Source organism: Podarcis muralis, chromosome 1 (genome assembly GCF_964188315.1).
Source record: "Podarcis muralis chromosome 1, rPodMur119.hap1.1, whole genome shotgun sequence".
In the NCBI taxonomy this organism is placed as follows: domain Eukaryota; kingdom Metazoa; phylum Chordata; class Lepidosauria; order Squamata; family Lacertidae; genus Podarcis; species Podarcis muralis.
This window is the reverse complement of record NC_135655.1, coordinates 9,241,820-9,257,592: the sequence shown is the minus strand read 5'-3', so window position 1 is coordinate 9,257,592 and position 15,773 is coordinate 9,241,820. Positions and strand designations below refer to the sequence as shown.

At 48.5% G+C, this 15,773-nt stretch overlaps 1 protein-coding gene across 1 annotated transcript in view; it reads left to right on the top strand.

Annotated features, from left to right (window-relative positions):
* Positions 1-1,201: 1,201 nt before the first annotated feature.
* The window catches only part of LOC114601852 (homeobox protein SIX4), a 33,354-nt gene continuing 18,782 nt past the window's right edge, over positions 1,202-15,773 (top strand). Inside the window, exon 1 of the mRNA XM_028739469.2 lies at positions 1,202-2,341. Coding sequence (XP_028595302.2) covers positions 1,449-2,341 — 893 coding nt within the window. The 5' untranslated portion in view covers positions 1,202-1,448. The remainder of the gene's footprint in view (positions 2,342-15,773) is intronic.

Sequence of the window (15,773 nt, the reverse complement as noted above, 5' to 3'; positions counted from 1 at the left end):
CTGGAGAAGACTCTTGAGAGTCCCATGGACTGCAAGAAGATCAAACGTATCCATTCTGAAGGAAATCAGCCCTGAGTGCTCACTGGAAGGACAGATCGTGAAGCTGAGGCTCCAGTACTTTGGCCACCTCATGAGAAGAGAAGACTCCCTGGAGAAGACCCTGATGTTGGGAAAGATGGAGGGCACAAGGAGAAGGGGGCGACAGAGGACTAGATGGTTGGATAGTGTTTTCGAGGTTACCAGCATGAGTCTGACCAAACTGCGGGAAGTAGTGGAGGACAGAGGTGCCTGGCGTGCTCTGGTCCATGGGGTCACGAAGAGTCGGACACGACTAAACGACTAAACAACAACAACAACATGCATAATTAACCAAGTTATGTGGAGAGGCGGGGTTTGAACTCTCTAACCCCTACACTAGCTGTCCACAGAAAGTTATTTTACACTCTCAACCATTTATTTGGAAACCTGAAAGTTTAACTTAACTGGGAAGCTTAACTGGGACTGACTGAGCTCAATGAGACTTTATTTCTGAGCAACCCTCTGCGCACCACGCAGTAAGAACCACTGACTAATGGATCTAACTCCTAAATATACGTGCAAAGTCCTGTGTTATAGACCAAGTAATGTGGAGAGGCAGGTTCTGAAGTCTCCCTTAGCTAAGCGCCACAACTCCATTGAAAGATATCCACTCTCTCAACAATTTACGTATCTCGAAACTTGAAAGTTTTGCTTTTAAGGATGCCTAGAAAGAGGGACACCTACGCTTCCCTTTCGGGTTTTTCCCTGCATCTCCCCCATCCCAGCCGCTCCAGGGAAGCATTGCAGGGGAAGAGAGGGGGGGTGTGGCACAGACCAGCCGCGCACGCCCCGATCTTCCAGGTAGAGGTGTTTCGCTTTTCGAAAAAGGAGGGAGCAAAGCCTCGCCAAGCGGGCACCGACGGGAGGGGAGGGGCGGGGGAGGGGTTGATTGACGGTTCCCATAGAAACCACGGGATGCCCCCGCCCCCTCCGCACTGGGCGGCCAATCCGCGCCCGCGCCCGGGTCCAGGAGGCTGCTTGTGCCATTAAAGAATATGTAGGCAGGCGAGAGGCAGAGAAGGCTTTGGAGGAGTCACGTTGTGGTGGTAGTGGAGGGGGGGCGGGGGGAGAGGAAGAAAAGGGAGAGGGGGGGTTGGGGAGGAGGAGGAGGTCGGACGGGGTGGGGGGAAAGGAGCGGCGATCCGCTTACACAAAGTTTTGCTCGAACAAGCTGTCTTAATGGTTCCTGCGCGGCGGCGAGGAAACCTGATCGGCTGAACGCCAGCCGGGTGGCGGGGCAAGGAGGAGGAGCAGGAACGGTGTGTGTGTTTGTGTATTGCACTGGGGAGGGGGGGGGAGAGAGAGGAAAGGGGGGGAAACCCACAAACCCACACCACCCAACTCCAAAACAAGGGAGGGGGCGGTGGAAAATGTCCTCTGCCTCCCCCACCGCCCCGATCCCCGGCGTGGTGGCGGCGATCAAGCAGGAAAACGTGCTGGCGGACATGCTCTCCGGCGGCGTCGGGGCGCAGGAGAAGGCAGCCCGGGAAGGGTGCGCGCCGCCTTTCGCCAGGAAGCAGGAGGAGGAGGAAGACGACGGGGAGGACGAAGACGACGACGAGGACGAGGAGGCAGCGGCGGAGGCGGCCGACCAGGTCCTGCTCCACGCCGAGCTGCTGGTGCGCAACCAGCCCGTGCGCCACGCTGCCCTCTCCGCCGCGCCCGCCGCCTGCTCCTCGCCGTCTCCCGCCTCGCCTTGCTCGCCGCCGGCTCCGCTGGCTTTCTCCCCGGAGCACGTCGCGTGCGTGTGCGAGGCTCTCCAGCAAGGCGGCCACCTGGACCGGCTGGCGCGGTTCCTGTGGTCGCTGCCGCGGAGCGACCTGCTACGTGGCAACGAGAGCCTGCTGAAGGCGCGCGCGCTGGTGGCTTTCCACCAGGGTCTTTACGCGGAGCTGTACGGCATCCTGGAGAGCCACAGCTTCGACGCCGCCAACCACGCGCTGCTGCAGGAGCTGTGGTACAAGGCGCGCTACAGCGAGGCGGAGAGGGCCCGCGGGCGGCCCCTGGGCGCCGTCGACAAGTACCGCCTGCGCAGGAAGTTCCCCTTGCCGCGGACCATCTGGGACGGCGAGGAGACGGTGTACTGCTTCAAGGAGAGGTCGCGCAACGCGCTCAAGGAGCTCTACAAGCAGAACCGCTACCCGTCGCCCGCCGAGAAGCGCAACCTGGCCAAGGTCACCGGGCTCTCGCTCACGCAGGTCAGCAACTGGTTCAAGAACCGACGGCAGAGGGACCGCAACCCTTCCGAGCCGCAGTCCAAGAGGTGAGCGCGCCGGCGGGAAAGGGAAAAAACTTTCACAAACTTTTTGGAGAGAGAAAGAGAGGAGGAGACAGGGAGTGGGGAATCGGCCGGGGACAAAGCAGCTCCAGAATCCGGGAGCTCCTTGAGAGAGGGAGAGGTTGGGGAGGGGGACGGAACTCTGCACATGGGCAGGGGGCGCAGGAGTGCGATCTGGCGTAGCAAGTCCCCGGGTTAAGAGACGGCACAGCCTGAGGCTCTTGCTTGGACGCGGGGGCTCCGCGCTCTGCTTGATTTTTCCCCCACTCTTTAGACCTTGTTCCTTGCCCTTTATCGCCTGTTGTCTTCCCTTCCCCAAAACTTCCTGCTGCTTTGCTTGATTCCATGCCACCCCCCTCTCTCTCTTCTGCCCTCTATCTTGTTAGATATGCTAATTTCCCTGCCCCACAAAAGGCCTTTGGTGCCCCCACCCTACCCCAATGCCCCATCTTGCTTTCTGGTTTAGCATCCATAATTCGCACTCTGAGCCCCTGCCTCATTCGCAGCTTATTTTCCCCTTTTGCCTCCCACCCCCATCCTTCTTGCCTGACCCTCTCCTTCCACCTTGTCTTTCTTTGTTTCTCCAACCACCACATGCCATCTCTTTTAACACCTTGCCTGCTCCTTTTTTCTTTTCCTGTCCTCCCCCCTTTCCCCTCCTGTCTGGCTTGCTCCCTCCCTTCCCCTGCCCTGTCTGTCCTAGCCTGGCTCTCATTCCTTGACAAACATGGCGTTTACCTTACAGCTTTCTTCTCTCTCTCTCTCTCTCTCTCTCTCTCCTCCCACCACTGCCCCAAATCTCTAACTTTTAAAAACACACACACACAAACCCTCTTCTTCCTTGCAGAGTGTAGAGCAAAATAAGTGTCTCTGGTAATCTCCTTGTCCCTTAAAAGTACTTTTCCCCCACTTCCTTCATCCTGCACTCAAGGCTACATAATTCCTCCACCCGCCCACCCACTAAAAAAGAAAGTAGTTATTTTGCTTCCAGATTCCCTGGGTGGGAAATCTCTCATCCACCAAGGCTTGCACCCCCATAACCTTCAAGGTATCTCTGCCTGGGAGCACTTTTTGTAGCTTGATTCGTCCTGGGGTGGGGGTACCCCTTTATTCCTCTCCCAGTGCGAAAATATAAAAGTTCCTCTGCCCCCAGTGCTCCCCACTTTATCCACCAGCAAAACAGCTTCCCCCACAACAGCAAAACTTCTGTGTGTTCTTTCCAGTGCCATATCCTTTATTTCTCTGTTTTCTCCTTTCCTTGCGCACGATTCATGAAATTATGATGTTCTGTATGCATTGCCACAAACCGCCAACCCAACATTTAAAATCTGCTGTTGCCGCGGGGTGTGTATGTGAAAAAAATGTTTCCAGATCTGCAAACTCCATACTGCCATGGGAAGAAAAGTTTTCTTTCTCCCATCTTAACCCTCTGCATAAATAGCACCAGCCTCCTTTCCTAGGTTCCCTCAACGCACCCAACAAACAGGCAATCGGCTCTGATCATCTCCTCTTCTTGTTGTCCAAGGAAACTTTCTCTCCCCTCTCCCATTTTTATTTGACAGCGTTAATCATTTGCCCAGGTTTTATGTCACCAAGGGGTGGGAAACAGAGAGAGGGAAACTTGAAGCTCCTTCCGTGGCAGAAGGGTTGCTAGTCCCTCTCCCCACCCCCTCCTTGCACACTCACTCCGGTCTCTTGTTGTGAAACTTGATTCTGCGTTTGGTTCAGATCAGTTTTCCTTTCCCCCACAAGACAGGAACCGGGGACTGCCCAGGTCTATAATCCCAAGCAACCCCTTGCCCTCAGAGGCTCCCAGGACAGATCACCACCTAGCAGATCTCCCTTTATTCCTCCCCTCGTTCCCACTGAAAATATACTGGTGCGTGACTTATTCCTAAAATACCACAGGGGTTTAAATGTCTGAACCTGCAAAGCCTGCTCTCTCTTTTTCTTCCACTAGATCTGGGCCAGTGGTTGGGTCAATTGGCCAGGGCTAGGAGACTTAAAATTGGGGCGGGGCGGGGGGGGGCTTTGGCTAGTGAGAGGCCACCCCAGAGGTATTCTGCTGGGCCAGCCAGGTGAGCTGACCTGCTTGCCTGCCCAAGGCACATTCCTCTCCTCCTGTTCCTCCCCTTCTCTTTTCTTGCCCTCCTGCTTGCTTTTGAGAGGGGCTGGTTGACAGAAGGCAGGAAAAGTGGCTGGGTGGTGGTTGTTGTTTTTGTGAAAGGAAAAACACCACCCTTAACCGCCCATTTTCAAGCAAGGACACACTGGTTGTGCTGAGGCAGGTAGCTCCTTTCAGTCCTTGGGGGACATAACATCAAAGCTACGAGTGGCAGGCGACACCCGGGAGGAAGTTTGACCAGGCTGCAATTCTTGCAAGGCCAGTTGTTCGTTTGTTTGTTTTTTCTGATGGGTGTAAGGGGCAATTTGCTTCATTATTACTGTTATTTTTTGCTGGTAGGTACTCTGAGCAAAGACCCTCTGGCAAGCTTTGCAGGCTGCAGTTGCCCTCTTCCTCTGGTGGTTTAAATCAGTCCTTAAAATCCTGGGTCTTTTTATCCCTTCTTTTTTCTAAGCACCCGGAAGCAAACGTAACCCAGTAGGAGGTGTTTTATACCTCCGTGGGCTATATCACATGTTTTTATGTGGCTCAAGAAACACAGACACACACAAAACACTCCAGAAAATATTTGATTCTTGCAGACATGTGTTTGCTATCAGCAAGTGTTGTAGCAGGAACACGACTGGCTGTGACTTCCTGGAGCCTGTTATCAATGTATTCAGTTTAGGGGTGCGGGGGAGGAATGCTTCACTCCCCAATTTCTCCCAGCCCCTTCCTCCAATCAGATCCCTGTTCTTCAGAAACCTCCATATATCTCCAGTCAGCTCACTGGCTTAGCAGGGCTAACTTGTTATAAGACTGAACTGTTTGTGTTCCGTGTATCCGGAAGGCAAACTGGATCCTAACCACTATCACCCCAGCTGCCCCCCCCCCAGTCCTGCTTCCCCTCTCCTCTGCATGGATAAACTCCACCATCAAAACTAATTTGAATACTATTTTTAATAGAAAAGGGAGTGTAAAACTTAGAACTAATTTAATCCCTTCTGGGTCAATGAGGTACGGGGACGGAGATTACGTGTGCACAAACCCACAGGATATGCTTCACCTCATAGCAAATATTTATTCCTGCCCCTATAACTTAAACCCTATGGGGAGAGGAGGCAGGCAGCCGAGTGATAGAATCATAGAGTTGCAAGGGAGCATGTGTGAAATATTCTTGCTTTCTTTGCTGATCTAAAATAAAGTGTTCATTTGACTTCATGGGATTTTTTTAGGGCCATCTATCTTCCTCAGAAAGCAGATGTGTCAGGTTAGGTCAAAGGCAGAAGTTGTTTTTTTGCCTTAAGGACTATTTTTTAAACCTGCGTTAACACTTTTTAATAGTTGCAAGGTATAGAAAACCAGCTCCTGCAAATATTCTTTAATCATTCTGCTTTGTGCAGTTTAATCAGGAGCCTATCGCAGAATAGGCCCTTCACGCCTCTTCCATCTCATCCCTCCCAAAATCTCTATATTGGGGTTGGCAAGGTTTACCTTGCCTGGGCTGGTTTACTGCTGCAGAGCCTCCTCTGTGGACTGGATTGCGGGTGCGCATGAGCGCGCCATCCCACAATTAATGGCATCTGTGTCTGCACAGAAGCAATCTCTGTTGCTGTTTGGCGAGTCTCTGCGCCACACGTCGGTATATCACAGTGCGCAGGTGGGAGGCTCGGTTTCAGGGGCTGGTAAAACTACTCCCGTGGGCCATTTGTGGCCCATGGGCCTTAGGTTGCCGACCCCTGCTCTATATCTTTCAGTTTTTCCCAAGAAGACATGCTTAATTTTGCCCTTCCCCCATTTTTTATCCTCACAACAGCCCTTTGAGGTAGGTTAGGCTGAAAGAGAATGACTAGCCAAGATTTGCCCAGTGGGGGTCATGGCTGAGCAGGGATTTGAACCTGCACGTTCCGGGTCAGACACTCTATAAGTGCAACACTACACCTGCACTCTTGCAGAAATCTGATGTTGTGTCCCTTTGCCTGCGTTAAGACTTGACTCCTTTTCAGCTTTTAGCAATATTGGCTATTGCGATGATTCTGCCTGGAGAGCAATTGTCATCTCTTTCCCTGGCTATTTTCTATTTTGGCTGCAGAAAGGGTGCCTCTAAACATTGCATACAAATTTATTCTCTTGTAGCTGCATTAATCAGTGCTTGCATTTAATTCTTTTTTTTTTTTTGCCACCACTTGAATCCTTTCCAGTAATGATTTGTTTTGCAGATGAGTAAGATACATGGGCTGTAACATCCTCTTAGTTTAGACCACAAGCATTGTAGAAATGAGAGCGTTCGAAAAATAAACAACTCGGCTCCTTTGCAGGGATGTGTGATCATCCCACTTCCAAACCCCTCTGAAGCTTCACAGCTGCAATAACTTTGGGGGGCTTACTCCTTTCATTTCCCCAGTGGGCTATTCCTTTCCTCCCGTTGGGAAGTGCCAAGGAATTGAGGACATCTGACACATTTTGGCCAAGCTGTCACGGTGGTGATAAATCCATCAGTTCAAAGAGCTTTTAACAGGCTGTTGTGTCTGAGACCAGCCAGTGACATTTTGGGACGACTCTGACATTCTGGATATTGCTTGGTTGGCCATGTCTTGAAGTCCTTCTTCTAGATGTCATATTAAAGACTTCTATACTTGTTGTTTTCCTTACATGGGGAAAATGGCATCGCTTGGTGGTAGAGTACCTAGTTTTCACGCTGAAAGTCCAATGTTCCTTATCTGGGAAGGAATCTTACCTGAAAGCCCTTCTGTGAGCAGGTACATCATCTTAAAACCAACTATGCTTCTTGCTTCAGAATTCTTTCCTCCTGCATAATAGACAGATCATCTCATATAAAGGATGATTTAGCTGAAATTCCAGTATTTTAGGTCGGACCAGATGAACCACTGTGCCCTTTCCAACTCCACAATTCAGTGATTCTATAACCCACTAAAACAGGCATGATAATTATTTAAGCGAAATATTGTCCTGTTTACAGCCATACCTCAGGTTACAGACACTTCAGGTTGCATGTTTTCGGGTTACGGACGCGCCAAAACCTGGAAGTACAGGAACGGGTTACTTCCGGGTTGCGGCACGCGCACATGTGTAGAAGAGCTAGATCGCGCTATGCACAGAAGCGCCGAATCGCAACCTGCGCGTGTGGAGACGCGGCGCTGCAGGTTTCGAACATGCCGCATGGATCACGTTCGCAACCCGAGCGTCCACTGTATTTAATTTATTTCATTAACAAGTCTCTTCCTATGAAACCTCTCAAAGCAATTGGCTAGTTAGAAATACACACACACAAAAAATTCATTGTTTTATTGTCTTTAAAAAAACAATCTTGTGCTGGGATACTGTGAAGAGCGGGTTATAAAAGCAGCATTCTAAATTCATTTTGCACCTGCCTGTCGGCCATTAGTGAAGATGCCCGGGTGCCAAGATGACGCCTGACGTTTCCACCACCTGGAGGTACAAGACTAGGGATCCTGGGATCCTGACTGTTTTCACACACTAACAACACATCCTGTAGAATTTTATCCATTATCTTTTATCTGCACAATCGGAATGAATTTCAGGAGCCAAAAGGTCGTATTGAAAAATACGACTTTTGAGCCGTCTGGACCCAAAATGGCAGCTAGGCATTCCGTTTTGTCAACTGTAACCCTGGTTTAAGGAGCCATTTGGCACCTACCTGTGGCTTATATATCTGAGTTTCTAACACTGTCAATAAATAGTTAGCATTTTAGGCCTCAGGCAGACATGTAGAGAAAGAGAAGATTAATTAGCCACCTAATGTGTGATTCATGTAATTCATAATTAATTTATAAGATGTGCTGCCGTAAGAATTGAAGGCCACTGTCCTGCTTATTTGAAATATTGATAGGCTGCCTTTCGCATCCTGTCAAGGCAAGATCCAAATGTAATAAAGGTAAAGGTACCCCTGCCCGTACGGGCCAGTCTTGACAGACTCTAGGGTTGTGCGCTCATCTCACTCTATAGGCCGGGAGCCAGCGCTGTCCGCAGACACTTCCGGGTCACGTGGCCAGTGTGACAAGCTGCATCTGGCGAGCCAGCGCAGCACACGGAACGCCGTTTACCTTCCCGCTGGAGCGGTCCCTATTTATCTACTTGCACCCGGGGTGCTTTCGAACTGCTAGGTTGGCAGGCGCTGGGACCGAACGACGGGAGCGTACCCCGCCACGGGGATTCGAACCGCCGACCTTTCGATCGGCAAGCCCTAGGAGCTGAGGCTTTTACCCACAGCGCCACCCGCGTCCCTTAACCAAATGTAATAAGCCATCATAAAACTTAATAAAACACCAGCGAACCAGCCCACTAAGCCCATCATCAGAACGCTAAAATCAAATGCTCATAGTTGAAACGGCACCAATTCAAACAGTTGTGCTATAAAACCCATTATGCAAAAGCCATTTTAAACAGTTGGGTTGTTAAAGCCCACTTTAAAGCCAGAAGTGATGGGACTTGGCAGGCATCACTTGGTAGCAGAGTTTCACAGGCATGGGGCCATAGCTGAGAAGGCCCTTTCCCCTTCTCTACCTCCCAGTCTAATTGACCTTGAAGGCAGGCACACTAGCCGGGCCTTGGAAGATGACTTCAAGGTGCAAGTAGGTCGTCTTTGGAATGCTCTCCCCTGTGGAGTTGTGCCTGGGCCTCAAGAATCCTCCAGATAATTCCAGAATATTCTGAATGTCATGGCGTGCAGCTCGCGAGGCCATAGCATGTTACAAACCAAGTTACCCAATACTGGTTTTTGAGCGCTAAGTCTGAACTAGGGCTAGTGGAAGGTTATTAGCCTGTCGGCAGCGCTCTCCAAAGCAGGCTAAAGCTGCATTTATTTATTTTTTGCAAATGTGATGGGATATATTGGCAGTCAGGAGGCATCAACGTCTTCATTTTTAATGGAGTTGCAGGCTTGTTCAAAAGTAAGGTGCTGGAAAGTATTCAAGTCTCTGTCTTTCCTTCCTCCATCCTAAGTAGAAAGAAAATGGCTAGTGTGTGCTTAAGCCATTTTTTCTTTAAAGGCTTTAAAGCCCTGTATGGCCTAGGACCCTCGTACCTATGGGACCGCCTCTCCTGGTATGCCCCATGGAGGACCTTATGGTCTGCAAACAATAACATCTTGGGCCTCAAGAGAGATTAGGCTGGCCTTGACTAGAGCCAGGGCCTTTTCGGCCTTGGCCCCGGCCTGGTGGAACGCTCTGCCACAAGAGATCAGGGCCCTTGGTCAGGGCTCAGCCTGACTCCCCTTCTCTTTTTGTATAAGAACTAGTATGAAAGAGGCCTCCCAGCATTCTCACAGGCCCATATAAGATCGGTGTACACAGTTGGGCTTGATGAGCATTTACTGTTCCCAGCCCAAATCCTGCAGAAAGCCATCTAATTCAGATTTTAATTTTATCCTGACTTTTTCTTAAGAGGTGATTTAATTATTGTTTGATTTTATATCAATGTTTATATTTGACGTTAGCTGCCCTGAGCCTGGTCTTGGACAGGGAGGGTGGGATACAAATAAAAGATTGTTGTTGTTGTTGTTATTACTATTACTATTATTATTTCTTATACTTGCTGAGGAAGGGGTAATGACTGAGAAAGTGGCGTGCATGCATGCAAAAGGTCTCAGGTTCAGCCCACAGCATCTCCAGTTGAGAAGGATGTCAGGAAACAGGTGATGTGAAAGATGTCCGCTAAGGAGCCACTCTCAGTCAGGGCAGGCAGTTCTAGAATAACGACAGGTGAATTGTTTGCTCTGACAAGGCAGCTTGCTACGGCCAGTGCTGAGGGCCTTCTGGTGGTTCCCTCACTGCGAGAAGTGAGGTTACAGGGAGCCAGACAGAGGGCCTTCTCAGTGGTGGCACCCGCCCTGTGGATTGTCTGATGTCAACGGAATAAACAACTATCTGACATTTAGAAGTCATTTGAAGGCAGCCTTGTTTAGGGAAGTTTTTAATGTTTGATTCTGTTTTTAATATTCTGTTGGAAGCCACCCAGAGTAGCTAGGGAAACCAAGGATATAAATAAATTATTATTATTATTATTATTATTATTATTATTATTATTATTTATTACGTACCTTTGGTCTCAACTCAGAGTAGCCCTATGGAAATTAATGGACATAACTAACTTCTGGATATGTGGCTGGTGACCTCATTGCATTGTTCTAGTCATCCTCTGAAAGCTTCTTTATTTTGGCAACCTTACCCAGACACAATCGGTTGTCTATCTTCATCTGCGTTTTAATGATAATTATTTTATGTACACTTGTTCTTACTGATTTCCTGGATTTTACATGTGTTTCGTCTACAGTTTTGTTATATGCAGCCACTTAGCTGATCTGATTTCATAAATATTTTGACATTAATGCAAGTGCATTGATTTCAGTGGGTCTACCGTGAGTAGAGCAGAACCCATACTCAGACCCTCCAAATGTCCCTATTTTTCAGGGACAGTCCCAGATTTACAGAAGTCGCCACGGTTTCTGATTTGATCCCAGAACGTCCCACTTTTTCTTAGGACGTTCCTATTTTCATTGTAGAAATGTTGGAGGGTATTATGTTATGTGACCCCTGAGCCAAGGAGATTCAGCCTTTAGAAGACATCTGAAGGTAGCCTTGTTTAGGGATGTTTTAAAAAAATGTTTAATGTGTTATTATGTTTTTATATATGCTGGTAGCCTCCCCACAGTGGCTGGGGCAACACAGTCATTATAATTATCATAGAATAGGGTGTCCCTATTTTCATCAGAAAAATGTTGGAAGGTATGGAGTTTATGAATCCTGGAACAGCAGGACCTCCTCTAACCTCAAATAAAATTACAAAATGTGTTTTTAATAAATCAACCCCTCGTCTTCTCAGGCTTCAGAAGTGACTTGTGTTGCAGCATAGCAGGCAGGGGGTCTGTTATTGTGCGAAACCTCAATACGCATGCAGAGCTTTGGATTGTGACCAGCGGTTTTCTTAGGGTGGTGCCTTAGCTTGGGAGCTACTTTCTGTAGGCTGGGGGGGGGGGGGAGAGAATTGTCCAAGGATTCCCAGATCTCAGAGTAACTTCAGCTGGTGCAGAATTCAGCGGCCAGGTTGCTCACCGGAGCAAGACAGTTTGAGAATATTACACCAATCCTGGTCCGACTGCACTGGCTACGAATTAGTTTCCTGGCCCAATTCCAAGTGCTGGTTTTGAACTATAAAGCCTTAAACGGCTCAGGACCACAATACCTCAAGGACCACCTCTTTCCATATGAACCTACCCAGACCCTGAGATCGTCTTCTGAGGCCCTCCTTCGTGTGCCGCCTCCTCGAGAGGTCGAAAGGGTGGCAACGTGAGAACAGGGCCTTCTCTGTTGTGGCTCCCCATCTGTGGAATGCTCTCCCCAGGGAAGTTCGCCTGGCACCTTCATTATATACCTTTAGGTGCCAGGCAAAAACATTCCTTTTTCACCAGGCCTTTGGGTTGATTTGATTGACATCCTATGCCCTTTTAAAATGTGGGGTTCGTGTGTGTGTGTGGGAGGTTATTGGGTTGTTGTTTTGATTTTGATTGTGCATTTTGTGGTTTTACATTTTAATTTTACTCTGTGAACCCCCCTGAGACCTCCGGGTATAGGGCAGTGTATAAATCCAATTAATAAAAATAATAACAATAACGACAACAACTTCAGAACCCAAGCCAATGCACAGGAAGCAGGAAGTACAAGTGTCTCATTCATTCTTATTTTCTTTTATTCCTCTAAATTTTCACAATGTCCAGAATAGATTTTTCACGTCCCACCCCAGTAGGGTGAGGCAGGTCATGAGCCAGCCTTTGTCAGCCTGGTGACTTCCAGCTATCTTGGACTACAACTCCCATCATTCCCAGTCAGCACACTGATGGGAGTTGTAGTCCAAAACAGCTGGGGGCTGATGGGAGTTGTAGTGACAGCTGGAGATCACCTGGTTGGTGAAGACTAAAGGTAAAGGTACTCCTGCCCATACGGGCCAGTCTTGACAGACTCTAGGGTTGTGCGCTCATCTCACTCTATAGCCAGCGCTGTCTGCAGACACTTCCGGGTCACGTGGCCAGCGTGACAAGCTGCATCTGGCGAGCCAGCGCAGCACACGGAATGCCGTTTCCCTTCCCACTGGTAAGCGGTCCCTATTTATCTACTTGCACCCGGAGGTGCTTTCGAACTGCTAGGTTGGCAGGCGCTGGGACCGAACGACGGCAGCGCACCCCGCTGCGGGGATTCGAACTGCCGACCATGCGATCGGCAAGTCCTAGGCGCTGAGGATCAAAAACGACTATAAGTCAGTGCAGAAGCACACATGCATGTGTGCCTGGATGCAGAAAAGTCTGCTACATGGGCTGACGTTCCCGATGCATTTCAATATTTATCAAGGGTAAAATGATACGATCGAAACGTGTTTGGGTGATCAATCTTTGCAGCTCTTTTCCTCCCTTCGTACAGACATGCAAGCTGTCCCTGCCTGAGCCTGATGGTTGAAGCTGATTGTAACTGGCTGAATTGTTTTCATAATGCACCTACTAGCCCAAATACTCTGGATGCAAGCCAACTGAGTTTAATCGTTTTCAAGGGCCCATTGATCCCAAAGGAAGAATTAGGCATTGGGCTCACATCTCACCCATTGAAATCAGTGGGGTTTGAAAAGTACTGAAATTGGGCTCGACTGTGCCTTAAATAATTAAAATGCGCACCATAAATAATGCAAGAATTTAAATAGTATAAATGGCATGGGGTTAAGTGAGAACCTTCTTGTATATTTATATGCATGTAGTTGAAAGTCAATAACAAATACTAATATAAATTATTATTATTTTTTAAAAAGTAAGAAAGCAAGATCACGTGGGACCTGGAAATCATGTGGGACTGGATTGCCATAGCTTTAAAGACATTATTTGTCCTTGAGAATAAATAGTTATATAGCTTCCAATATTAGCTCAGAACCTGCTTGCATTTTTCTGCATGGTAGCAAGTTCAGACAGCAGAAAATATACCATCATTTTCTAGTAAGAAAGACTGAAAGTAGTAATAGAAGGGTTAGAAAGACGATTTTAAGAGAAGTGATATGTTGGTCAATTTAAAAAAAATAAATCAGCGGTGGGGAAAAAGAAGTTATATAGGTGAGAAAGAATCTGAGAAAGAATTACAGGGGTGTACGTCGTCCATAATTTTATCATTCCAAAAGCTGTTGACAAGGTGCATCTTTCTATGAGTTTATAATGTTGGTTCTTTGTTGCCCTTCTTTGGTAAGTTACCATAAAGCCATTTGTCTTTTCCAAATTGGGGAAGGGCTTCAGCCAGGGTTAGAAACGGAGATATATATAAGCTAGGTGCCAAATGGCGCTTTAAACCAAGGTTACAGTCGCCAAAGCATTGCGTCTAGTTGCCATTTTGGGTTGTTGTTGTTGTTTAGTCGTGTCCGACTCTTTGTGACCCCATGGACCAGAGCACGCCAGGCACTCCTGTCTTCCACTGCCTCCCACAGTTTAGTCAAACTCATGCTGATAGCTTTGAGAACACTGTGCAACCATCTCATCCTCTGTCGCCCCCTTCTCCTTGTGCCCTCCATCTTTCCCAACATCAGGGTCTTTTCCAGGGAGTCTTCTCTTCTCATGAGGTGGCCAAAGTAGTGGAGCCTCAGCTTCATGATCTGTCCTTCCAGTGAGCACTCAGGGCTGATTTCCTTCAGAATGGATAGGTTGGATCTTCTTGCAGTCCATGGGACTCTCAAGAGTCTCCTCCAGCACCAGAATTCAAAAGCATCAATTCTTCGGTGATCAGCCTTCTTTATGGTCCAATTTATGGCCATTTTGGGCTAAGACGGCTCTAAAGTCTTCTTTTTCAAATGATGGACTGGCTGTGATTGATTATCAGTTAAACACCTGGCTACTTCAGAGGACAACCTTAGCTAGATTAAGAGTTTTGAGAACTTAAAGAAGAAAAGGCTCTTGATCCAGGGACAGTCCACATATATATCAGCCTGTTCCAACCTCTTTTTCTTAATGGGGAGTTCTCCTGCTCAGGCTGCACAGAAAAAGCATGTTGGTTCCTCAAATTCATTCTGATTGTGCAGATAAAATGTAATGGATAGAATTCTACAGGATGGGGTATTAGTGTGTGAAAACAGGCAAGACCCAAGGATCCCCAGGCATGCACCTCCAGATGATGGAGATGTCAGGCGTCTTCATCCTAGCATCATTTGGTTGCAAGTGGCCAGTAGCCAGGTGCAAAATGCTGGCTGCAGCTTAGTAGCAGAGCCTCTGCGTTGCATTCAAAAGGTCCCAGGTTCGGGGATAGTGCGCACCCCGGAAATGATCTCTTTCAGCTTCTGCCTTCTGGAAGAAGGTGCAGGGTTATAAAGACTAGGACTAGCCACCTGAGAAACAGTTTCTATCCAAATTCGATTTTAGTTTTAAACGCAGTGTAAGGTAGTGTCTGTGTGAGTATATTGCATTCAATTATGGGGTATCAGAGTTTTTAGGGGCTAAACAGGCTGGGATAGTTTGGGATAGCAGGCTTGTTGATTTTTGAATGTTTGATGTAGATTTTTCAATTTCGTTGTGCTGTATGGGACAGTGGCTAAAGATTATCGTATTGATTATTGTATCGTATCGTTTCCTAGCATATTCAGGTAGGGCTGGGAGAGAACCGTGTCCGGAATCCTGGAGAACTGCTTTCAGTGGTGTCCAAAGTTTTTTCAAAGCATGCCAGATTTGATGAAATCAAAGGGCTGTGAGGGCCAACCAAAATCCACAGGGGCCGGATTAAACCTACCGGCAGGCTGGATTCACTGGATGAGGAAGAGGAGTGCGGGGGGCATAACTCCCCCGGCAGTGTGAGCCTGGTGGGGTGCCATCGTGGCTGCCCCCTCAGGTGGCGCACCATGCCCCCAGGATGCATGCCATACCTTGGCGGGTGGCACACCACACTCCTGGGATGTGCACCAGCCCCAGCCCCGCCTGCTCCCCCCCCCCCCCGATGCGAGAGCATGAAGCTCCGCCACTGGCCGGATTAGGTCCCCAAAACAGACTTTGGACATGCCTGGTAGATGGACCAGTGGTTTAAACTGTCTATATGAAGCAGCGAATCTAATGCGCACCTCCATTTTCAGAACCTTGAAACCAAAAAAGCATTTGCTGGGGAATGTAAATGCGCATCAAATCTAACGCGCACCCTAATTTTCGCGAAATTGCATTCGAGTAAATACGGTTAAAGGTAAAGGGACTTCTGACCGTTAGGACCAGTCGTGGCCGACTCTGGGATTGTGGCGCTCATCTCGCTTTATTGGCCAAGGGAGCCGGCGTACAGC